Consider the following 26460-nt stretch of genomic DNA (forward strand, 5'->3'; position numbering starts at 1 on the left):
ATATCAATGGAGAAAGGTCAGACTCTGATCTCACCTGAATCCCTCCCTACCACCAGTCACAGGGAACTTAGCTGGCACAGGAGGTTGCTTCAGCTTTGCTGAATTTGGCCCAAATATCCTTGTAATTCCTGATTGTGATATGTTTCTTTGTGTAACTTACTAAAATAATGTTTATATTTCCTTAAGCTGCTGTCTCTGGTCCTCCTCTCTCTCCTTCTATACCTTGGAAATTCTTGTCTGATATCTTTGCTCTTCTTCATTTTTTCACCTGTACTTTGATCCTCCATCCCTGTCTTCTAACAGCTTCATGTTTTTATATCAACTAAGTTCCCAAATGAAAAATAAAACTAGTGCTCTGTACTTTGTATGTCACTTTCTTCTTTATGTATTTTGTGGTTATACAATGTGGGTACTGCTCTCATTGAAGTCAAAGACAAAGCTACCATTAACATTAGTGGGAACAAGGCTGTGCTCTAAGAATGTATAACATCCATTTTGTGTAAGCCTATTACAGGCTTCCATATTGTACTATTAATTAACAATCGAGATCCATTCCTCAGAAGCATTAACTAAATCCACAAACCCAACTATAGAAGCTGAGGGATTAGTGATACGCAACAAAAAGTCTTTTTCAGTAGCTATCTCATTATGGTATGTGTAGAATACTTCAAAATGTACTATGGGTTATCTTGGGATCTGATCTCACTACTTGTGCTAATGTTATGATCCTCCCCAGGCACAGTGAAAAGCAGAGTCATATTTGGTGCCACAAAATAAACATACTTTTCTATAGGTTTCAGAGTAGCAGCCGTGTTAGTCTGTATTCGCAAAAAGAAAAGGAATACTTGTGGCACCTTAGAGACTAACCAATTTATTTGAGCATAAGCTTTCTTGAGCTACAGCTCACTTCATCGGATGCATTCAGTGGAAAATACAGTGAGGAGATTTATATACACACAGAACATGAAAAAATGGGTGTTATACACACTGTAAGATGTGCTATTACCAGCAGGAGAGCGGGGGGCGGGGGAGGAGGGAGAAAAACTTTTCTAGTGATAATCAAGGTGGGCCATTTCCAGCAGTTAACAGGAATGTCTGAGGAACAGTGGAGGGGGGGAAATAAACGTGGGGAAATAGTTTTACTTTGTGTAATGACCCATCCACTCCCAGTCTCTATTCAAGCCTTAGTTAATTGTATCCAGTTTGCAAATTAATTCCAATTCAGCAGTCTCTCATTGGAGTCTGTTTTTGAAGTCTTTTTGTTGTAATATTGCGACTTTTGGGTCTGTAATTGAGTGACCAGAGAGATTGAAGTGTTTTCCAACTGGTTTATGAATGTCATAATTCTTGACATCTGATTTGTGTCCATTTATTCTTTTACGTAGAGAGTGTCCAGTTTGACCAATGTACATGGCAGAGGGCCACTGCTGGCACATGATGGCATATATCACATTGGTAGATGTGCAGGTGAACGAGCTTCTGATAGTGTGGCTGATGTGATTAGGCCCTATGATGTCCTCTGAATAGATATGTGGACACAGTTGGCAACGGGCTTTGTTGCAAGGATAGGTTCCTGGGTTAGTGGTTCTGTTGTGTGGTGTGTGGTTGCTGGTGAGTATTTGCTTCAGGTTGGGGGGCTGTCTGTAGGCAAGGACTGGCCTGTCTCCCAAGATTTGTGAGAGTGATGGGTCGTCCTTCAGGATAGGTTGTAGATCCTTGATGATGCGTTGGAGAGGTTTTAGTTGGGGGCTAAAGGTGATGGCTAGTGGCGTTCTGTTATTTTCTTTGTTGGGCCTGTCCTGTAGTAGGTGACTTCTGAGTACTCTTCTGGCTCTGTCAATTTGTTTCTTCACTTCAGCAGGTGGGTATTGTAGTTGTAAGAATGCTTGATAGAGATCTTGTAGGTGTTGTCTCTGTCTGAGGGGTTGGAGCAAATGCGGTTGTATCGTAGAGCTTGGCTGTAGACGATGGATCGTGTGGTGAGGTCTGGGTGAAAGCTGGAGGCATGTAGGTAGGAATAGCGATCAGTAGGTTTCCGGTATAGGGTGGTGTTTATATGACCATCGCTTATTAGCACCGTAGTGTCCAGGAAGTGGATCTCTTGTGTGGACTGGTCCAGGCTGAGCTTGATGGTGGGATGGAAATTGTTGAAATCATGGTGGAATTCCTCAAGGGCTTCTTTTCCACGGGTCCAGATGATGAAGATGTCATCAATATAGCGCAAGTAGAGTAGGGGCATTAGGGGACGAGAGCTGAGGAAGCGTTGTTCTAAGTCAGCCATAAAAATGTTGGCGTACTGTGGGGCCATGCGGGTATCCATAGCAGTGCCGCTGATTTGAAGGTATACATTGTCCCCAAATATGAACTAGTTATGGGTGAGGACAAAGTCACAAAGTTCAGCCACCAGGTTTGCCGTGACATTATCGGGGATACTGTTCCTGACAGCTTGTAGTCCATCTTTTTGTGGAATGTTGGTGTAGAGGGCTTCTACATCCATAGTGGCCAGGATGGTGTTTTCAGGAAGATCACCGATGGATTGTAGTTTCCTCAGGAAGTCAGTGGTGTCTCGAAGATAACTGGGAGTGCTGGTAGCGTAGGGCCTGAGAACGGTTTTCTTCCCCCCCCGCCCCCACTCTCCTGCTGGTAATAGCTCATCTTAAGTGATCACTCTCCTTACAGTGTGTATGATAACACCCATTTTTTCATGTTCTGTGTGTATATAAATCTCCTCCTGTATTTTCCACTGAATGCATCCAATGAAGTGAGCTGTAGCTCACGAAAGCTTATGCTCAGATAAATTGGTTAATCTCTAAGGTGCCACAAGTACTCCTTTTCTTTTTACTTTTCTATAGAAAAGAATTTGCCAAATAGTTCCAGTGAGAGGTGATTTATAGAGTGGGTTGGCTCATCTTCTATGGGCATATCCAAAAATCTGTGTAGCCTAGTATATTAAAAGTAAAATCACACATATTAACAACCTGAAAAATATTTTAACAATAGGTAATTAATATTGGATGGGAAAAGCCTATCATATCTGCTCCCTCCTACCCCATGTGGAAACAACAGAAAAATAGCCAAGATCACAAATGCTGCTGCATTTCTAGTAGATTAAAACAAATCTCTGGCAATTGCAGGAATATGTTGATGACAGTCCCCTAAATGGTAGCAAAAGTCCAATAATTTTTTAATACATTATGTAAACATTCTGTACCTTTTTGCAAAGGGGACTCAGAGTTTGGCACATGGGCTCTCCTTTGTTCCACCTAACCTCAGTCAGGCATAATGGACTGGCTAGTGTCTATCTGTACCTCTGTGCTCTTCTGGATGAAAAGCAAGACCTGCTCGTGTGTGATTGTTACTTTTTAATGCCTACAACTGATGAAGGATGAAGAACTATTTAAGATAAAAGAGAATGTTAGCACAAGAACAAGTGGGTATAAAAACAGGTGCCACAAGTACTCCTTTTCTTTTTGCGAATACAGACTAACACGGCGGCTACTCTGAAATTCTGGTTGGAAATTAGAAGAAGGTTTCTAACCATCAGAGGGGAGAGGTTCTGGTACAGCCTCCCAGTAGGAGTTGTGGGGGCAAAACACTTAATTAGTTTTAAGAAAAAGATGGACAAATTTATGAGTTTGATTGTATGAGGGGGTTGCATGTGATGGTAGGGGACAAAGGTCATCAAGAGCCCTGGGGCTCACTTCTGGTTTGTCTTATGTTCTCAAAGCTCATGCTTCAGCATTTCACATGACCACTGCAGGGGTCAGGAAGGGATTTCCTTCCCCCTCCCCCTCCCTTCAATGTATTGCTGCAGGGTTTTTTATCTCTTTCCTCTGAAACATCAAGGATGACCATGGCTGAAGATGGGACTTGGGACAGGGAGGGTCAGGATCTGAGGGGCACTGAGCATTCTTTCTCTGTCAGGTGCTTGGCTGGCTGGTTCTTTCTGATACGCTCAGAGTCTATCTGATTGTCATGTGTAGAGTTGGGAAGGAACTTTCTCCCAGGTTTGATTTGCTGTGGCTTTGGGGGCTTTCACCATCTTCTGCACCATCTTCTGCCAGGATTTTCTGGGTATATCTCACTTAATCATTTCCCTGCTATTACAGGGGCTTCCAGCACTGGCACACCTTGGTCCCTCCTATTCTCTCCCTGTGCCACGTAATACTCTAGTCTCTGTGGGCTGTAATATTTTGGTCTTATTTTAGTTGTGTTTAGTGTGCGGATGCTGGGATTGGTGGCCTGTGCTATACAGAAAGTCAGATTAGATAATCTGGTGGTCCCTTCTGGCCTTGAACTCTAACTCTAAAAGCATTACCTACAATCTTAGAGCAGCTAATTTAGATTCTCCTTTAATTCAAATAGTGTAAATCTATGTGTTTTGAACCATAGTGTATAGTTTCTAACCCTGTCCCTGCATCTGTGTAGTTGAGCTGATGTCTGCATGTTTGCATCATGCAACAGCATCATTTAAGAGAATACTCATTTCCCCGAAGCAATGATTAACAATTTGTGGATGAACCTAATAGCAAGGTTGTAGTATTTTCCACTGCTTCATTTTGGGCTAGCTACTATTGAAAACTGCATCTTTCTGCTCCCACATAACAGCTATGTGCTGCCTGCACAAATACTGTATTACCCTGTGCAGGGGACAAGGGGAAGGAGATTCTGCATGCCATATCACAATCAGCTACTAAAAGTGTAGAGGTGCAAAAGGGTGATTCAGATGAGACCATACACTTTCCCTCTGTACCCACTTTCCTTTACCCTTCCTATTGGTCCTCTGGGATTCATCGGCCATGACTGTTCCACATCTACTAAAATCAACAGCTGTGTAGTAGATTATCTCTTCAAAAACACATTCTGTTTCAAAGGCATCTGAAAGTTAAGAATACAGGAGACAAAGTGGATTATTTATGTTAAGTACTTGTCGCTGAAACATCATTCTTTTTTCCTCAGTCTCATTATCTGGGAAGTTATTATAAGGATCCTTATAATATACCGTAAATGTTGGCAACATAATTTTTGCAAATAGCACATCAGATTGAGTTTAAGATGTGCATTAATGCTAGGCCTTTGGGACCAATTATACTCACTGCACTTGTGTAATTTTAGGGTAACTTCACTGAAGTCTGTGATGGGTTGGGATGGCTGTGAAAGATGTGGGGCTGATCTGTAATTATTAATGAATTCTGTATATGACCTGGTTATTGAGATAGTTACTGCAGTTATATTGGGTTATTGGAATGCTTACCGTATGCATATATTGATTTAGTTAAATAGCAGGACACTTAGTGAAATAGCAAGGAGGCAACATAATGTCTCAAGATAGGTAACCTCCTAATTAACGCTACAGGGGGTCATTAAGAAACAATTCTGAGCTATTAATATGCTAAGATGCTTCTTGGCCCCAGCCACAATTACACAGCTGTTTTGCCAAGGCTGAGAACAGAGATCAAAATGGTTAACTGACTTGCTAGAGAGAAGGGGAGGCAGCTGTTGGGAGCTGTTTGTGAGACCCATACTGACACAGAGATAGGCCCTGCGAAGGAGGGTCTGAAGCACTTGGGCCTTCCTAAGGCTTACCACCCCGTGAAAGCGTAGGAAGATAAACAGACATGCATATAAACTGTTTTGTTGTTTTAAAATTCTTCCCCTTGGCTTTTCTATGTTCTTATTGTTAAAATTAAACAATGCTTTTTAAGGAAGTTATCTGGTTGCTGTATTAACTACTGGTCAGTGCTCCCAAAGGGAATACTGGCAGGTGCCGAGGCCAGCTTGACCTGCTGAGAAATCATGGCTGGTCCACATGGGGATGGGACCCAGAGACCTACTCTAAGAGTGGGAGAATCATGGGATTCCACTGAGATAGTGGCTTCAGGGAACTGTATTGCATTTGTGAATTTTTTGAATCCAGCATAGGTCAGAACAGACCAAATGATCTGTGTAAAATGGGTTGATGGTCTCTGTGCATGCCTCTTGGCTGTCCACCTTCTAAAAAGCACCTTCGCAGTTATTGTAGTGCTAATGGTTAGTCTTGTTGGCAGACTCAGCAGAAAGGACAGGGACTGAATGAGTTTAGAGTCTGAACCTTCCTTTTCACCCAAAGAGATGTTTTTTTCTGCCTAATTAGATCTGAAGCACGTTGACAGAGCAATGTAGTGAAGCACATATCACTGTTGCCTGTGCTTTGTATACATATAGTGCTCCTGTCTTCAAATATGTTACCTTTTCATGAACACTACATTCCTTTTAATAAAAGTCAAAATAGCTGGTGGTAAGATATTTCCCATTTGCAAGTTGAAATAAAACATAGATGTTGCCTGTCTACACCATAAAACAAAACTTTAAAATGAAGCTTACATAGTCTAAAGCTACAGGTCCGAGACTTAAACAAGCTTTTTATTTTATTGGTGTGACAAAATGAGGGAGAGGCAACCAGGGTTAATTGAAATGCAGCATTCTCAAGCCAGAAAAGTGGGTGACTGTCTCAGAATTTGTTTGAGAGAGAAAGTTATGACTTCAGAAAAGATTTGAAAGTAAAGTGCACCACCCTGATGATCTTTCTTTACTGCTCACAAAAGCAATAAACATTAAAGTTAATTGAAAAAACCCACAAGCAAAATATTCCCACCAGGGCTTTATATCCATGTCTAGGAACTGTAGGTAATAGGTTATATATATATAGCCTCTGGTTTTTATTAACACCTTAAACTGGGTTATACCATTCCATTGGTGAGAGAATCTGAAAAACACTGGGGATAGGAATTATTAATCAAACTCTTCCAAGTTCATACAGGCTGGCAAACAACTGGAACCAGATTTCATTCAGCTGCCATGACTTCCTTTTTCATCCGATATCCAGTTCTGTGGACACCAGTGAAATGACAGAAGACGCATAACTAACAAAATGCTTGATGGATGTTGGGAAGGCAAATATCAGAAAGACATTGGCATTACAGTAAGGCAAATATTGCAAAATAAAACTAAAACTCAGTATAAAACTTCTTACTGAATTTGCATTGACTAGACTCATGCTTCTTTTGTCTTAGATTCCTGTGAATATGAAAGACTCGCAAATTACCTTGCTGGTGAGTTTTCACCAGCACAGCAAATTTTGAGTGAATTTTGCAGCACATTTGCAGAACAAACTTCATATTCAAAATTACCAGCATTTGCACAAGAAACAGGCTTCTAGCAGGTAGTAGGTGTATGTAGTTAGAAATAAAACATACCAAATAACCACACACACAAAAAAAGCTTGAATTCTAAATACAACCAACTGCTCACAAACAAACTACAGACTGAGAATTATCTGAAGAGATCATTGAGCAAATAACTTCAATAAACTTGAAACTGTAATCTGTTCAAAGACAATTTGTGGACAGAAAAAGATATTTACCCTTCTTGCAGAGGTGTTGTGAAAATGAATTAATGTTTTGTAAAGTGCCTTTAGAACCTCAGATAAATTCACTGTAGAAGAGCAAAATATTCCTATTGAGAGCACCATGCAAGGTTAGAATTGCCTCTTTTGATGCAATTTCTTTCAGTGTGTGGAAACCAACCAGGTTCCAGGATAAACCTGCCCAGTGATAGAAAATGGACCCATGGTTCTCAACATACTTTAAAACTCTATATGTCTGTGAGCTCTAAAATCAAGGAAACTGAAGAGAAAGAGTTGTCTGATCCAAACAGTAAGGACTGAAATATGAAAGCAACGCTTTTTCATTTGGACCACGTTAGACTGTTCTGTCTTAGAGCTCACCAGGCCAATGCTCTCCCGGACAATCACTTTGAAAAGGAGCCTAACATTTTCTTTGACCGGGCTCATCCCAATGACCCTTGCTGCAGAGACATAGGACATATGAACCAAAATCCTTATGCTTCATTAATCTACAACCCATCAGATGAGATCTTTCCAAAATAACTCTCTGGCTGTGGCCTTCAGAGACAATAGACCTCTGAATATAAAAGAACATGTAGTATTTGACATGTCTGCAGGCATATGGGGTATTTTTCCAACATTTGTTAGAGTTCTCCACACATTCCTTTAAAAGGCTAGTGTTTGTATATTATACCCTGGGATGTTTCTGGAATATCGATAGCTGCCTGATTTTGTTTGCAATGTACAGTAATTTTGTTTTGCCCAAATTTTGAGAGGTGCTGATTACCATCAACTCCAGTTGCAGGCACCTCTCATAATTACACCCTTTGAACCTGATCCTACATGGTGCAAAGCCCAGATCCTCAAAGATATTTAGGACCCTGTACTCAAAGGTAGGTGCCGAAGTGCCCTCAGGTCCCAGTCAAGTGAGTGGGAATAAAAGGTACTCAGCATTTTCCAGGTCACGCTCACCACCAGGCAGGAGCAGGTCCTTTAACAGTAGTTATACATACTTATATGAAAGAACCTACTGTAGTCCCATATTCACCAGTTAGAGCCTATCCTCCTTACATAAAGTCCTTTTGATACCAGTGGGACTTCCACATGCACACTGAGGGGTAAATCTGCCATATGTTGTTAGTAAGTGCATTAAAAACTTTTTTGAAAAAATATTGGAAAAAGTTAATGCATATGAGGGACCTCCAATTATCAGTCATCATCTTTTTTCCCCTTTAATTGTGTGTGTGTGGTGAAGTTAGTGCTCAGTTTTATACACAGCTGTGGTCAAAAAAGCAGATGAGTTATTAGTCTGTATTAAGAAAGGGATAGAGAATGTTCCTGCAGATATTATAATGCCATTATATAAATCAGTTGTGCAGCCTGATCTTGAATAATATGCCTAAGGCTATGTCTACACTTGCACTTTTGTCAGTATAACTTACGGTGCTCAGGGGTGTGAAAAAACACACGTCTGAGCGACATAAGTTACACTGACAGAAGTGCCGGTGTGGGCAGCGCTGTCTCAGCAGGAGACACTCTCCCACCGACCTAGCTACGCTACACCACTTGTTGGGGGTGGTTTAATTATGTTGACTGGAGAGCCCATTGGCATAGAGTGGCTACACAAGAGATCTTACAACGGCGCAGCTACATCGGTCTAGCTGTGCCACTGTAAGCTCTCTAGTGTAGACACGGCCTAAGTCTGGTCGCATCATCTCAGAAAGGGCATACCAGGAGTAGAATGGTGCAGAAAAGAGCAATCAAAGTTCTTGGAGATAAGGGGAATACTTCCGCATGAGGAGAGAGTAAAAATATCGGGCCTGTTTAGTTTAGAGAGGCGATAAGATGGGAATAATATGGGTAAATAAAATAATTAGCAGTTTAGAGAAGATAAATAAGGTGCTACTACTTACTTTTTCTCATAGAACAAGGGAACGGCCAATGAATTTAAAAAGCAACAAATTTAAAACTAATAAAAATAGCTTTTTTACACAACCCATAATTAACCAGTGGAACTCACTACCACCAGATATCACTGAAGCCAAGAGTTTAGTAAGATCAAAAATATTTCACCAACTGCCTGGGCATGTTATTGCAACGTTATCGATCAATTTTATCTATTTCAATATTTATATAACTCCGTTTTACGCATTCTTCTGAAGCATCTAGGGTTGGTCACTGTCAGAGACAGGGTGTTGGACTCAGTGAACCATTGGTCTGATCTAGCATGGTGATGCCTATGAACGGTGCTAGCTTGACAACCCAGGAGCCTGAAGTCCTCTAGCTATGGAATAGATACAGCACAGGCAGTGCAAGCTTCCCCACACTGCCCTGCCAATATGCCTCAGCTCTGACTTTAGGGATGAAGGTAATTTGTTCTCTACGACTCTTCCGTTGTGGGACCCACAAGTCTCCACAGTGTTTCTACAGTGCACCTTCTGTCAGGCAGCAGGTGACTTCACTTACTTTCCCCTTAGGCACTGAGAAGGATGGTCTGGAAACAGGGCCAATCAGAGCGGGGGCCAGGAGGGCCATTTGGCCTGGGTCTCAAGATCAAAGGGGGCCTGAAATTTAGACACTTGTTAATTTTTTGGCATTTGATAAGTTTCACAACTTGTTTTTATGCACATCCCTATCGGACCAAAATGTGAGACGCACTCAGCTTAGAGCTGCAAATTTAAGCAAATAAGAGATGTGATTTGGTAAAATACATAATTTTTTTGTTAACTGATATAGATTTTTGTCATATTAAAGAGTTTAAAATGTTCATAAATATTAATAAAAATATATTGGTTCTGATAGCACAAGATTAGACCGTGATAAACATGTCCTCTCAGATCAGCTGATTATATAAACAAACCACTACTAGTGACTGGTGCTGGATCAAGTGCATACTGAAAGGTAGAGAATTATTACATTTTTGTGTCTTTATAGTTTTACATCTAGTTGACTAAGGAATTATTTATGTGTGAGAATTCCTCATTATTATCTTCATATGGTAGCTAAAAGAGGTGACTGGTTGGTTGGTTGAGCCCTAACTTGGTAGCTTGGTCATCATCATAGGTTTTTGTAGTCTATAGGCCCAGATTCAAGGTGAAAATTTGTGAGGGCAATCTTGTACAGTGAGTTTCGTGAGGACACTTGTTTGAATTTTTTGGACATTATCCCTCTGTCTGTATCTGTGTCTGTGTTTACTCTATATATGTCATCCCTTTCTCTTCAGCTCAGCCTGTTATATTATACCTTGCGTGCTTGAGTTTTGATTCACTGATAAGGATAATAACCTGTCTGACTGTGTCATCCTGTGTTCTTAATTAGTATTCCTTCATTTTAAGTCTTTTCAGCATTTGTGTACCATTCAGCATTTGTGTACATGTTTACAGGAGAAGATTTCAAGTGTAGATAAGCTACTTATTTACAGCAGAATATTTCAAGTGTGGATAGGCTACATATTGACCAGATAGATCACTATGAAGAGGAGATTTGAAAGTGGTGCCAGCAAGAGATGGTGAAAACAACTGAGTGAAGCAGCAGCTAAGAGCTCAAAGCCAATAACTTCATTTCTCAAACCACTGGAAAACACACCTTACCCAAAACACAAGGCTACAGATAATGAAAGCTCTGCAACTGCAACAGGTGATATTTCAATGCCAATACCCGAACATGAGGACAGTTGTCAAGAAGGAGATGTGCCAACAGTAACAGATGCAGCAGAAGATCCTGTGTACGATCAAGAAACTCAACAGCAATATGAAGATGTAGATCTTACGCAGCAAAAGCAATTCATGAGTACTACAGGTTTGACTTTGACTGACATTGGAATTATTGACAAGAGCAATGCTGCCCAAATGCAGTCTTTTCTTTAAATTAATTATTTTGAAAATTCCAAGTAACATTCCACTGGATGCTGATAATCATGCTTTCCCTACTTGTCTGCTGACAAAAACTCTTCCAAATGGTGAGACCTGCAAAAGAGACTGGTTATGCTGGAGTACGGAAAAACAATCTCTGAACTGTTTACCCTGCTTCATTTTGAACAAAAGTGCTGCAAATGCATCAGTTCTCTCTGATCAATCAGGATGGAGCATCAACAGACGTTGGAGAAAGTTGAAAGATCGAATACCATCATATGAAAGTTCAGCGTCACCCAAAGAAAACTATGTTGCATGGAAATCAGCCAGTAGGGCAGCATCAGCTGAAAGTTCAGTTGAGAATGTACCCCACTCTTTACAGTAACTAATAACTGGAAAAAATGTCTTGAGCTCATCCTGAATGTCATCCTTTTTCTTTCTCAGCGGGAATTGGCTTTCTTTAGTTCCAGTCAACGTATTGGTGATCGTGCAAATGGAAACTTTCTACGTATAGTTGAGCTCCTCAGCAAATATGACCCACTTTTATCAGAGCATGTTAAACATATTTGAGAATCGCAAGAGAGTCAAAAGTACATGCAAGTCCATTATCTCTCCACACACATACAAAATGAGTTTATTGAGCTATCTGGGTCATTCATACAAACAAAAATTCTTGATGAGATTTGAAATGCCAAATATTTTTCAGTCATTGTTGATGGCACTCCAGATTGTTCTCACAAGGAACAGAGTACTATGGTTATTCAATATGTTCAGATTGTAGACAGCTCAATATTTTCAATTGAAGAAAGGTTTATTTTGTTCGATAATTTCAAGAGAAAAACTGGAAAAGAAATTGCTGCTTGAAATTGAAATTGCTACTTGTAATTCTAGCAGGTTTTAAGTTAGATTTTTCAAGTCTGCATTGGCCAAGCCTATGACAATGGATCTAACATGGCTGGGAAGTACAAAGGTGTACAAGCAGTTCTGCTTGAGGATAATTCACACTGTATTTTCTCCAGCTGTGGAAACCACACACTAAACCTTGTAGGTGTTGACCGTGCTGAATCATGCAAGGAGGCAATTACTTACCTTGGAACTGTTCAGCAAATGTTCAAGCTCTTTGGTAGCAGTCCACAAAGGTGGGAAATTCTGAAGCAATATCTTCCTGTTTCACTGCATGGGATGTCCAAAACTAGATGGTCTGCACAGATTGATGGTGTTCAACCAGTTGCGCAGCATTTGAATTCAGTGAGAAAGGCTTTAAATGAGCTTGAATCTCTCAATCTCACTGCACAGGCTCGAACTGAACTTCAGTCTATTCAGAAGCCCATGTCCAAATTTGAATGCATTTTGATGTCATTGTTGTGGATGAAGCTACTTACAATGATCCACCCAACTAATCTGGTAATTGAAGCACACAGTACTACACTTGATATTGAGAGGGATAACACTGAAGTCTTATCAATGACATTCAACAGATTCGTGAACAATGGGATGTGATCCTGACTGAGTCCAAATTAGTAGCACAGAATATCGGCTTTTCATCTGAGTTCTCCACCAATCGCAACTTACCTACTGAATCCGATGCTGAGCAGCATTATAGGGTCAATGTCTTCCCTGTCATCATTGACTCTGTTCAGTCAGGTCTTACACATCGATTTGAGTCTCTGTGACTAATTTTTACCCTTTTGGGGTTTCTTTGGCAGTTCCTCAGACTGAGTAATGAAGATCTACTTTCTGCAGCTGAACAATTTCTGCAACAGTACAACAAAGAAATCTCAAACGATCTCAGTGATGAGGTCATCTTCTTCAAATGAATATATTCCACAAACTTTAAATTGGATTGCAAGCCAAAGGAATTGCTTCAAGAAATACTCGAACTTGGACACTCTGGGATGTTTCCTAATATCACAATTGTATTGCGTATTTTTGTCAGTTTGTCTGCATCAGTGGCTTCAGGTGAATGCACATTCAACGTGTTGAAGCAGGTAAAGAACTATCACCATTCAACTATGGGACAAAAGCGTTTGAATGGGCTCGCTATGCTTAATATCAACTGTGACATTGCACGAAAGCTAGATTTTTCCTCAATAATTAGTGCATTTGCACAGAAAAAGCCTAGAAAAGAATTTGTTAAATAAAAAAATATTCAAATTATGTGTCTCTCTTTTTTTGGTGCCTTATTTTGTTTTCATGTGTTGTCATTTTTTATTTTTATTATGGCTAGGGGCCTCAAAAGCTGGAAGTGGCCCAGGCCTCTCTGGACCTCTGAGAGGGCCTGTCTGGAAAAACTGAGTTGGGAGGGGAGGGATGGTGGATTTCTATTCCAGGAAGCATAATAGGATTTAGATGCTGGCCCCCATCTCAGTGAGAACCCTACAACAGTTTCCCCCAAGACTGGTTTAAAAATGAGCCCAAAGATGACACCATCCCCCAGAAGCCTGGGGGTTGGCATCAAATATGCAGTCACTCTAATTTTATATGTGCTAAAATAAAATAGCCCCCTAAACAATTGGCACTAAAATGGTTGGCAGCAACTGCAGAGGCATCATGCACTTGGTCTTGGAAGGGCTCCCCCCACCTGGGTGCTGAGACCCTGGCAGAGGCCTGAAGGGAAGCTATCCATACAATTGTCTTAGTGTCAGTCTCTGGAGAGTCAGTTTCACACGCTCTACAGCTACTAAAGAGAAAAAGTGTAACAGGTGCTAGTGGGTGCAGTGTTTCTGTGGGCAGAGTCGTGTGTGTGTGTCCTCTTCATGTCTTGGTCCTGCACGTGTGTGTCTGTGTCTGCCTCTCCATGTATTATTGGTTCTGCCCGTTCGCATGAGCTGTCACAAAGTCTGCGGGGCGGGGGGGGAAGGAGGGGGGAAATAAGAGCCTTCCCTTCCACTCCAAAGGTGACAGAATCACTTGCTCGTCCATGGAAAGCCTGCAATGGCCCGGGGAGCTCCCATAGCTCTGGGCGAGTGAAACGCCTGAGAAGTGTCAAAGAAAGCCCGCAAACCCCCGCGCCTCACTCAGTGGACCTCCCCGCACGGGCACAGGGCCTATCCAGCCAGCATCTGGGCGCTAAGGGGGGCTGTGGTGGCGGGTCCCTCAGCCGGCCCGCTTCCTTGCGGAACGGAAAGGTGAGTGAGCAAGCCAGGGCAGCTCCCCTTCTGCCCAAGCCGGCGGGAGCGCGGCGGGAGGGAGGGAGGGAGGTGGGGGGGGGGGGATTTGCATGTGACGTTTTGTTTGCAGCAAGCCTCAAAGTAGAGGGGAGAGCGCGGGGTGAGGGAGGCAGCGGCGAGCCTGAGGACGGGGCGCTGATGCGGCAGAGGGACGCGCAGGGGTAGGGAAGCCCGCAGAGCAGGCAGCGCGGGCTGGAGGAGGCAGGGGGAGCAGCGGGCGCTGCTGCAGCCGGCCCCAGGATGTAGGCTAGCAGCTGGAGAGCTCCTGCTGGCAGAAGGGCTCACCATGAAGAAACACTCAGCCAGGGTCGCCCCGCTCAGCGCGTGCAACAGCCCGGTCCTTACCCTCACCAAAGTGGAAGGTAAATCCACCGGCAGCGGAGGCGGGGGGCCGGAGGGGCGAGAGCTGGGGACCCTGCCGGTCAGTCCGCGGGCTGTGCGGCGCTGAACGTGCCGCGGCGGGAGCTCAGCGCCCCTTGCCCGAGCGGGAGAGGCGGCAGCCCGGCGCTGCGGGTTCCCTGGGGTGGGAGAGGGGCTGCGGGGCGGGGTGGCTCTGCTGCTGGGCGCGCCCTGCGGGAGGGCGAGGGGCAGGCGGGCTCGCTGCAGCCGCGCGGCGGGTGGAGGGGGGGCCTATCCTGACGGGACCCGCCGACTTGCATTGAAGGAGGATTTCGGCAATGCAGACGTCGCCGTCCAGTGTGCTGAACGTCACCTCCCTCCTGCGGGGGGCAAGCCCTCCTCCCGCGGGGGCCGGGGCCAAGTTAGCGCTAAGTTTTCCCAAGCGGGGAAGAGGCGGGGGAAGGGCTGGGCATAGAAGGAGGGGCTGGTTTGGGAAAGGACACGCTGCCCTCAAAGGAAATGTAGAAACGCTCATTGCCCACATCGTCTGCCTGCTGCGGGGCTGCGACTCCGCTTTCCTGTGGGCGGTGGGTCTGGTTGGAGGCTACATTGCGTTGCATTGCTGCGATATTCCCGCGGCTGTACCAGAGCCTCCTCCAGCCAGCACTCCCCGCCCCCTTCTTCTGAAGCCTTGGAGAGCAGGAAGCAGACTCTGCCTTCAGCTGCGCTGGCCCAGAGCTAAAGCTGACCGACCCCAAACCCTTAACGCGCATTGGGCAGACTCCCCCTCAGACACACCACCGCCATCTTCGATGCTGGAATTAGGGGTGCGGGGGTGCTGCAGCACCCCCTGGCTTGAAGTGGTTTCCATCATATCCAGGATTTACACCTTGGTTCAGTGGATCTCAGCACCCCCAGTGCAAACAATGTTCCAGCACCCCTGACCACCATCACACTGACTGACTGTGCATCGGTCACAGGACACTCCTGTGAGGCAGGGCAGTGCTCTTATCCTATTTGACAGATGGGGAGAGACTAAGGGGCTTCCCCAAGGTCACACAGGAAGGCAGTGGCAGGGCCAGGACTTAAACCCCGGGTTTTCAAGTCCCAGGCTCACACCCTAACCACTGGACCTTCCACTTAGTTGGTAATTGGTCGGAATCTGTCAACACTAGCAGGTGGATGGAACGGAACCATTGGAAGTTTTTCAGGCTGAGCTTTGTAATGGTTTCAATTGAGCTGGTCGAGCTGGTGTGCTCTGCTGGCCTGAAACAATAAGCACATTGGCTCCATACGGACTGAAACTAGAGGTGCCGGGGTGCTGCTGCACCCCCTGGCTTGAAGTGGTTTCCGTCATATACAGGGTTTACAGCTCGGTTCAATGGCTCTCAGCACTGCTGATTGTCTCTGAGGTTAGCAGAAGTGCAGAGAGGTGTCAAGAGACCATTTGCAACCAGGAGAGGGAAACCTGCAGTCATGCAGATACCAGGCTATGGGTGTTGTGGTCTTGAGTGGTCTATAGTGAAGCAGCAGTTGCAGAGGAAAGCAACCAGGGAAACCTGAAGAGGTTATGCTCCAGGTGAAATGACCCTGGAGTGTGGCATGGTATGTGCGAGGGCTAAGAATGAGGCGCCATGGTCTGGAATGCAGTAGGCATCAGAGGAATGGGGATAAGTGGGCCAGGTGCTGGAGCACAGGAAGGAAGCTGAGTGAGGGTAGTATGGGGAAGATGTGCAAAAAGAAAACGAAGAGATGATAGGGGGCAGGGAAGGAAAAGGGTCAATGGAGGTAAAAAGAGGATCCTAGAGGGAGCAGGTCAGTCACTGTTGGAAAGGACAAAGAAGAAGTGGAAGAAATATAGACAATATGGCACTGGGAGAAAGTGGCTGGGAGGAAAGGAAGAGAAAGGCACTGGGAGAGAAGAGCGGTAATGAGAAAGCCCATTAGAGAAAGGAGGAAGAGAGAAAAAAGGAAATAGGGATTGAGATTCGGAGGCACTCAAACGAGGAAAAAGACAGAGGGCTCCTGGGAGGAGAAATAAAAATGGGGAGCTCCAGTGAAGTGGGGAGGAAAAGCAAAATAAGAAGAGAAGAAGTTTTGAAAGAGGAAAAACAGAGGGGAGAGGAGAGAGGAGAGAAAATGGTAGAAATACAGATAGAGAGAAAGAGGAGGAAATGAAGAAATGGACTGAGAACAAAAAAGGAATAAGTAAATGGAAGGTGAAAAAGAAAAACCAAGACCATACAACATTAAGGCTGGTGATTCTGTTTATTCAGAATACATGTTGCTCTATTTCCCAGGCAGTAATCCTCCTGGGGACAGTGTGTAGCCAATCTCCTGGCCAGTTCTTGATGGAAGAGTTTTTCAACTGATTGCTCTTTCCTTGAACTGTAAATTGAATCCTTTCAAGCCTGTCCCTGTCAGCTCTGTGTACCAACTTTCAGAGACCATATTACTAGCTGCCAAGAACTCAGCTGACCTCATTGACTTTTTCCAGCTTTAGTTCCTATGTGTCTGATTCTGTTTCCGTTGAAGCAATGGAAAGGCAAAATTTAAAATACTTAAATGATTTAGGATACGGCCCAGAGATTTATGGAAACATCTGGAGTTACTCTTGCCATTTATGTCTTTTTCATGAGATAGACCAACTCTGTGTGAGACCTTCTCTTACCAAATTAATCAACAGGGCAGTTCTTGGGATGGTTACCAATGACACAGAGCCTCTTTTCTTGCAAACTGTGGGCTTACAGTACTCATGAAAAAGACAGAACACAGTTCTAGACATAAATGAACTGAAGTATATTGCAGGCAAGCAGCCCTGCTGCTGCACCTTTGCAAAGGTGTGCCACACCATTGTTTTTCTAGCCGATCTCCCCTTAGCACAGGCTGAGAGCCCTGAGGTTTGACAAGCTGTGTAGTGGAATCAAGGCTGATTCTGAAATAGCAACACACAAAAAAGTTTGTCCCTGCTTCAGCTAGCAGGAGTCATTACCCTGTTCTGGCCCAGCACCAAAGCTACTTGGAGGAATTGGAACTGGTAGAGCCTGAGGGAATGTGCCTTTCGCTAGTCAGCCAAGTGGAGCCTTTCATTGATATGCATTACTGTAATGCCTTTCAGCATTCCCTCCCTCTCTGTCTGTACAGTTGCTACTTTGCTTTAAAAGGGAGATAAGGACTTTGTGCTCTTTCAGAAGCGTGACTGCCATTTCAAATTGTCCCAGAGACTGAATCATCACTATGCACCAAGCCTGCTGTACCAGCACTTTGAAAGACAATCACTTCATATACGTATCATTCAAAGAGGCATTAACCATACCCCTTACTCCTGTGTCTGATGCTGCACCTGTTTATTTTTTGTATAGCTCTTGCCAAGCATAGGCTCAGTGTCCATTGCTTATGTGTATCCATCTTTCTGTTGTTTTTATAGGCAATTTCTGTAATGCAGTGGCCATCTTAATGCTATGCTTTGTCTCTCTAGCCAGTGGGCTAGCTTCACCTCTGCTGATACATGGAGGTGCAATTTACTCTGTCTGTATGGTCTGTATTCACCCCCAGGGAAGGGCAGCTAGTGTTTCCTCCTACCCTCCATCTTGGGGTCTTCCAGAGAAGGACATCTTTGACAAAAGCTCCAGGACAGCCTCCCTGTGCACAGGGAATACACCAAATCACTATCAGTACATCCTACAGCTGTCCTAGCCATGCCTCTCTCCCCCTCCTTGACTGATACCACCCAATTCCAAGCTCTGGGCCCATACTGGAGGGGAAATGGTGTCTTCTTTCTGCTACTGCAATTGCCATGTCTAGCTGTGCACAAGGATATACACTGGCTTAAGTCAGCATAGATTCAGGAATTATTCTGGCCCATTGTTATCTCTGTTTATTTTGTCCTTGATAATTGTCTGGTTATATCAGATTTCGGACCTGGTGTTCATCTCATGTCGGGTAAATTAGGACTCCAGCGAAGTCAGTGGAGTTCTATCAGTGTAAAGGAGTTCAGAATCAAGCCCTTTTCCTCTAAAGTTTAACTTTCCTTTGGAAATTTCCCAAGAAAAAGATATGAAAAGTTATAATTTTTTCACCTATTAAATCATTTGACAGTTTTATTGCATCTCTAAACTCAGAGCTGTGAATCATTATATTTGCAGTACATAATATAACCTTGGACTTTTCAGGACTTTATCAGATATGTGTGTATGTGGACAGAGAGAGAAAGAGAGAGGGAGAAGGACTAACTAAAAAGCATTGTGCAGAAAAGTATAAATATATGGAGCTACTCAGAATCACATCCGCTGAGGATTTTGTCCTTTATTTACCTCAGTTAGGCATGGCAGCATCTCAGTCACACACAGCCACAATCACACCCTTGCACACTTTCTATGTTACATAATTATACCTCATTTAGTTCTTTCTAATTACATTTATTATAATCATTCAAACTTTTACATTCTTATTCATTAACAGTGAAACATTGTTTTACTTTTGCTGGAAGCTTAGCTGAAGCTATGGAAATGCAGCTAGTGATGTTCAGAAGGTGCTTACATCACAAGTTATATCTCTCTTCTATAAATTGTTACATATGCCTGTCTCTGTTTAGATAAGTTAAGGCCAAATTCTGCCCTGTGCAAATGTGGAGTAACTCTATTGGCATTACTGAAATTATTCAGGATTTCCACAAGCATAATCAAGGCCAGAATTTGGACTTCAATGGGTTATACATTTTCAAGTTAAATTAATTCACCACAAATGCAAAAACATGGTAATCACTGTAATAATGATACTTCCATAGCATCTGTTATTTAAAGATTTCAAAGCACCTTAAAACCATTAATCCTTGCAAAAGCCCTTTCTGGTAGGTAACTCTTATTCCCATTTTGCAGATGGGGCAACTGAGGCATTGCGAAATTAAAACCAACTTGCCTAAATTCACAACAGCACATCTGTCACATGGACAAGAATAAAACTTAAATTCCACAACTACCAACTCCCTATCCTTTCTCTCGAAAGGATGCTTTGGGATGCAATAAGACTTTTTCCACTGATATCAGTGTGCATGGGCCAAACCTTAATTTAGCGACTGTCTTGATTTTCATACCTTAATTTAGTGACTGTCTTGATTTTCATAACAAACTTCCTTTTTCAGGGAGTTACCTCAACTGTTGCACAAATATACTTGAGGCTAAATACTGTAGGACTGGCAATGCTCTACAGGATTGGTCTAAAGCTCATACAAAGATTTTCCCAGACTTCCATTGACTTCATTGGGCTTTGGATCAGGCCTCATAAGAACTCAACCACAGAATTAATATTTTTAAAAGCTTTCAAACATATGACATAAAGAGGCTAAGGTGTGAAAAAGAGAGAAATGCATGGCGCTCATTTTAAATACTTTTCTTGTGCTCCTGTACTTTAGAAAACATATAGCAACAGATGGGCCAGTAGTAGATGCCTCTGGTTTTGTATGTTTGTCGAGGTCTATGCTTTCAGAATTGGGACTATACAATGTGCATAGAAGCCAATCCTGAATTCCATGGGCATCCATAATTTCCATTGACTTCACAAGGAATGCATGATTGGGTCTACAGTGAATAACTTGCAACATGTCTGCTTTAGTTCTCACCAATTTTTTGCTCAGAAGAAGGCTCCATTTTGAAACTTCAGTGGTTTCTCTGATGTGGTGTTTGTGATCAAAACTGAAACTGCCAAACTCATTCACACATGTCCTGACTGATGGTAACAACTTTCAGTAACTGGGACTGGATTCAAACCAGTGACCTATTGGTGAAACTGGATGGGGTAGAGAGCCTGAGGCTCCCAATCCCCCCAGAGTGTTCCTTCTTAATACCACAATATCTTGGGCAGGTGATCACGACCCTGTTGCAGTGGAGTGATCCGTTTCTGCGCTACACAGCACCTGCCACCTTTCCCAAGTGACACAACACTTCCATAGTCCTTAAACAGACTCAAAACAAACCTCTCTACTTGCCATAGGCTCATGCCTTGGAAATTCGATTTTGATCATGTTTCACTGGTTTTTATGACTGTGTCCTACCTAACTGGTCTTAAGAGAATAAACCCTAAGTTATAGGCCTAGTGAGGACCAAGTACATATAATGTATCTGCCATGAATAGCATGTAAATGAAATATAAATGGGACCATTTCTATGCTATGGGCAGATAGATACACAGAAATCTCTTACTTCACTGTTGGGTAATGCTAAAGTGGAAACTTTATTGCATTATGAAGCTGGAGGATAATAGTTATTGAATATTATTTCATGGTTTGTCACTTTTAAAGGCAAATGAATGTGTGAATACATAAGCAGTTTGAACAAAAAGTGTTTTAATTTAGATTAATAGATTTATAGAGTTTAAGGCCAGAAAGGACCATTAGATCATCTAGTCTGGCCTCCTGTCTATCACAGGCTATTAAATTTCACCTAGTCACATCCTGATTCAGCTTGGGTATCTTCTAGAAGGCTGGTGCCTCTCAACCTTTCCAGACTACTGTACACCTTTCAGAAGTCTGATTTGACTGGTGTATCCCCAAGGCTCAGCTCACTTAAAAACTACTTGCTTACAAAATCAGACATAAAAATACTAAAGTGTCACAGCACATTATTACCGAAAAATTGTTTATATTCTCATTTTTACCATATAGTTATAAAATAAATCAATTGGAATATAAATATTGTATTTACATGTCTGTGTATAGTATATAGAGCAGTTTAAACAAGTCATTGTATGAAAGGTTAGTTTGTACTGACTTCGCTAGTGCTTTTTATGTAGCCTGTTATAAAACTAGGAAAATATCTAGATGAGTTGATATACCTGTGGAAGACCTCTGCATATCGCCAGGAGTATGTGTACCCCTGTTTGAAAAACCTTTGTTCTAGGCATCTTGAATTAATTCAAGCGTTCACTCCCAAAAAACAAACAGCCTAAAAATGATTGCTAGTCAATTGATTTCATTTTAAAATGTCTCCCACTAGAACTCTGAACACGGCTAGTAAAATCAAAACTTCAGTCTACAGAATCTACTATTGATGCTTCCTGTTTATATTGTATTAGTTTTCTACAGAAGCAAATGCTGTCTCCCCACCTTTCCCCTCTAGGGAGCTTAAAAAATAATATTTTTAGGCAGGACTCTTCATGGCAAGGAAGTTCTTCAAATTTCTCCATTTAGAGAGACGTCAATGATAAAGAAGAGTTAGGGTTCATAAATGCTGTAGTGGCCTGATATGGTACCAGCACAGAAACCCTACAATTTCATACTGGTAAAGCACATAAATTATGTAGCAGATTTGTTTTCACATGGTATGTTGGCCTCAGCAGAGGATATAGAGCAATATACCAAAGCAGTTCCCTTCTTTCAGTTGAAGTACTGGTAGAAGAACCACTCTGCATCCTTTAGCCCAGAATCTGACCGCCTTCTTAAATTCTCAGATGGCAGATCAGACCCTAAGTAATATTCCACAAGAAGCAGTTATATTACAAATAATGGAGCAGAGTCACTCCAGGATTAGCATTGGCTTCTCCTGGCAGAGATGCTGGCATAGTGCTAAAGACAATAGGAAGGACGTGACATTGATTATTGTACCATATACTGCTCACAACCTCCTCCACAGCAGGGGCATTCCAGCAGCCAGTGCTGCCCCCAAAGTATGTGGCCCTATCCAGAAACAGGATCTTGCTAGAGTAGCCAGGGGATGTGTCAGTTCAATGCCCTTTCTATTGCTAGGTTCTCGAGGAGCTCTCAGTAGAACTTAAATCTGTTATACCTTGGCTTAAATGATACTGGAATCCTTGCCTGTCCAACTTGAGAAATGAATTCCTCCACTGGGCCCAGTACCTTTTGCTGATACAGCGAGGTACTGTTGCTACCTTCTTGGAGCAATGCAGGTAAATCTGGCCCAGTATCACTGTTAATGTTGTTGGCCAGATAACATACTCAGCAAATAGATTCATGGATTCCCAGGCCAGGAGGGACCACTGTGATCATCTGGTCTGACCTGCTCTATATCACCATAGAACTTCCCTGAAATCATTCCTAGAGCACATCTTTTTAAAAACATCCAGTCTTGATTTAAAAATTGCCAGTGATGGAGAATCCACCATGATCCTTGGTAAATTGTTCCAGTGGATAATTACCCGCACTGTTAAAAAATGATATCTTATTTCCAATCTGAATTTGTCTAGCTTCCAGCCATTAGATCATGTTGTACCTTTCTCTGCTAGAGATTGAGGAGCTCATTATTAAATATTTGTTCCCCTTGTAGATATTTACAAATTGTTATCAAGTCACCTCTTAATCTTCTCTTTGGTAAGCTAAATAGATTGAGATCCTTGAGTCTGTGACTAAAAGGCAGCTTTTCTAATCCTTTAATCGTTCTTCTTGATGTTCTCTGAACCCTCTCAATTTAGCAACATCCTTCTTGAATTGTAGACACCAGAACTGGACACAGTATTCCAGCAGCATTCTAGTGCCAAATACAGAGGTAATATAACCTCCCTATTCAATATTCCCCTGTTTATACATCCAAGGATTGCATTAGCCCTTTTGGCCACAGCGTTGCACTGAAAGATCATGTTCAGCTGATTATCCAACACAATCCCATGAGTCATCACATATGAGATTGTAATAAGAATATGCAATTAATGTGGCTGGGCTGGATAATTCAACCACAGAGAACATAAAAGCTGTGTAGGCCAAACTTAATATCATTTTAAAACACCAGTGTCTGCTTTTTCCATAGTCAACTCATCTTCCACAGTGCAACTTTCAACAAAGAAGGGAATGTCTTTTGCACTGAAAACACATGAATTTGACCTACACAACTGACTGAACCAAATAGGGAACAGAGGGATGTAATTGCACCAGTGAAGGCCATTTCTTTCTAACATCTACAGAAGTCTCTCTCTCTTTCTCTTTTTTCTGAAAGGACAGCAAGAGAGTAATTGGAGCTAAAAACAAAAACTAGGATCCCTGCAGGTAAGTGTCTCTCTTTGCTATGCAGAGTGACTTCCTGCTAAGGCAAGTCTAGAAGCATGACTCCTGAGATTGCCAGAGCAGAGCTTCTTTCTAGTTCTTCTGGTAAATCCACTACCTGCAGATCACAAGGGTCCTTTGCTGAGTTCTTAGCTGCCATATCACATAGGACTTGCATGCTCACACAGTGATTCCAGCCAACATAGGCTCTGGGGGTGTCTGGCCACCAGCTGACAAACAGCAGCTGCTCCAAGTGTTCTAAATTGTAGCAGATAAGCAAAGTGTTGTGGGCAGTTTCAGTGGCCATTCAGCCTTTTATCTTCTTAACTAGCAACAATCAAGTGAAGTCAAAATTTAACATGTGAGAAACTAGTGGGCTGTAGGATTAAGAGTAGGTACTCTTTAAATAAACTGAATCACTCATAGCAACATTTTCTGTCTCAAGTTTAATAAAGCAGACAGGAATTTTAGAAATATCTAAGACAGACAGATACTGTAGATAGAAGTTTATCCCTATTTTTGAAGGTTTTCATGTCCTTGAATAATTCTTTAATCAGCATGTCTACTCTTCCAGCATGAACTCACCTACACCTGCAGTGAGCTCAGTATAAATGTCTGGATGTATGGATAGACTTCATCAGAGATGAAGCCATTCCTTGAGAAGGACATTCTCTTGCTTATGTGGTGCTCAAACTGTTGGTTAATCAATATAACAGTTTCTTGCTGAGAATCCAGTCTCTTTTTCATTGCTAAGAACAAACATGTCTAAACCTTTCTGCAGACTGAAATCCCGCACAGATCTAGCAACATATTTGCTCCAGAACCCAGTACTGTGTCTTTGGTCAGGTGAGTTTTATGCTATGAAAGCTCTGCTTCCGCACTCTAGGGGTGAAATCCTGAACCCATTGAAGACAATGTCAAAACTCCCATTGACTTCAGTGGGGCCAGGACTTCACCCCAAGGTTCTTTCTTAGTTGCAGTAAAGACTGCAGGATCCTTTTGAGAGTTCTAATGCAACTTCAGTCCAAGACGGGAATAAAAATAAGGAATAAAAACAAAAACATATCAATTTCAGACGATCACAGACATGTTTTCTCTGGCTATGATGTGCATGACACCCCTCTTGATTAGGGTTATTCTTCAAACTGCTTACAACAAAACACCTTACAATGTAGAAACGATTATACTGTGATGATGAAGTAATTGGTACCTTCCTTATTAATTCTGGACTCTTAATTCACTTGGTGATTAAAAGTAAAAAGGACAGTATCAGGTGAAAAAACCATCGAAATTCACAGTGGAGTATAGTGTCTTAATGATGACTATTTCAGTGGTTTGAAAAGAAGTTTTAAGCGGGTGCCTTGGGAATAAATTAAACAGACCCTTTTTAGTATATCTTTCCAAGCTTTTTCAGTTTGGAACTGATAATTTATCAACTCTGTTTCCCCTAACAAATTAGAATATATATTTTCCAGGAAATATTTTCTGAATGTTTAATAGAGAAAGAGGGAATATGTAAAGATAGAAAGGGAAACTTAATACATCTTAGGCTAATTTTTTGCAATTGAAAGTTTGTTTTTACCTAATGTTTCCTATTTAGAAATTCATCTCATGTAATACACAATATTTTGCTAGTATTTTGTATAATGGAAATTTATGATACATTAATCAGTATTTCACTGATGAAATATAATACCTTAGTTCTGTTGCCCCTTTGGCATTTATGGTTTTCTGTGACACAAACCATGATAAGGAATGTAGTCCCTTCTTCACAGGATGCCCCTTAATAAGTGTTTTTTCTTTGTCCTGGTATCACGATTGATTGCTTCCGGCCAGATGCCCCTAGTGTATACTTCAGCCTGCTGGGAAGGAGCAAAGGGAGCATAAATACTGGAAATCTAGAGATCAGAAAATAGAATTTCTTTAATGTACTACATTAGCAAATATAAAAGGCACTTTGTTGGTATGATACAGATGCAGAGCTAGATTCTACCTGACCCATATGCTGATGTGCACTGGTGGAAAGGGAGTAAGGAGCCTCTCCTCCCCCTTGTGCATTTGCACAGGAACTGTCCAGAAATGCACTCCACTCCAGGGACTGCTCTCCAGAGACATTTCCCTAGGGAGGCAGGGAAGGGAGAAGGTAAGCAAAGCTGTAGCTCCGCCTATCATACATGCCAGCCAATACAACTGGCTGGTCCCACCAGGAGAGCTATAGGAGATCTCTGAACACTTTAAAAAGGTGTTGCAGTTTGTATACTCCTGTACACCGTGTGAAGCTCCAGGAGACGATCTGATTCTGGGAAAATGTCTCTGGGTCTCTCTCAAGGGCAATGCAACTTCCCCAATTGATGGCTGTACCTGTATAACCTAGCCCTCCATGAATACAGGAAATCAAAGATGGGTGGTGCAGTTTTTCTTACAGACTAATTAAAAGACACCACAATGCAGAACTCTTAGGCAATAGGATGAGCTGGAAAAGGCTGTTTGAAGGGAGGCACAGGACTCTTTCTCCAACATTATGCAGCTCATTTTGACTGGAATAAGTTTTACTCTATCCAGCATGCAAATTAGATGGTCCAAGGTACGAGCATCCTTAGAAATTCAAACCCTGATCTGTGAGATCATTTTCAAAGTAAAGTGATACACACAGTATTGTCTTTCACTGCATTTGTGCAGTTTGAACACCTCTGTTGGTGTATTTAACACATAGGCCTAAGTGCATACGGA

General features: G+C 42.4%; 1 protein-coding gene across 4 annotated transcripts in view; it reads left to right on the forward strand.

Moving 5' to 3' along the window:
- Positions 1–26460, forward strand: part of SLC35F3 (solute carrier family 35 member F3) — a 276240-nt gene that overhangs the window by 150445 nt on the left and 99335 nt on the right. The window contains exon 1 of one of the 4 annotated variants that reach the window (XM_043543308.1): positions 14157–14363. The exons of 1 other annotated variant lie outside the window; for it this stretch is intronic. Coding sequence is in view for 2 of the 3 variants with exons in the window: in XM_043543307.1 (XP_043399242.1) it covers positions 24492–24576 (85 nt within the window). In the remaining variant the exon portion in view is untranslated. Of the gene's footprint in view, positions 1–14156; positions 14364–14457; positions 14768–24384; positions 24577–26460 lie in introns of those variants that run through there. 2 more of the 4 variants (XM_037895261.2, XM_043543307.1) reach the window with 2 other exon arrangements.

Source organism: Chelonia mydas, chromosome 3, assembly GCF_015237465.2.
Source record: "Chelonia mydas isolate rCheMyd1 chromosome 3, rCheMyd1.pri.v2, whole genome shotgun sequence".
Classification (NCBI taxonomy): domain Eukaryota; kingdom Metazoa; phylum Chordata; order Testudines; family Cheloniidae; genus Chelonia; species Chelonia mydas.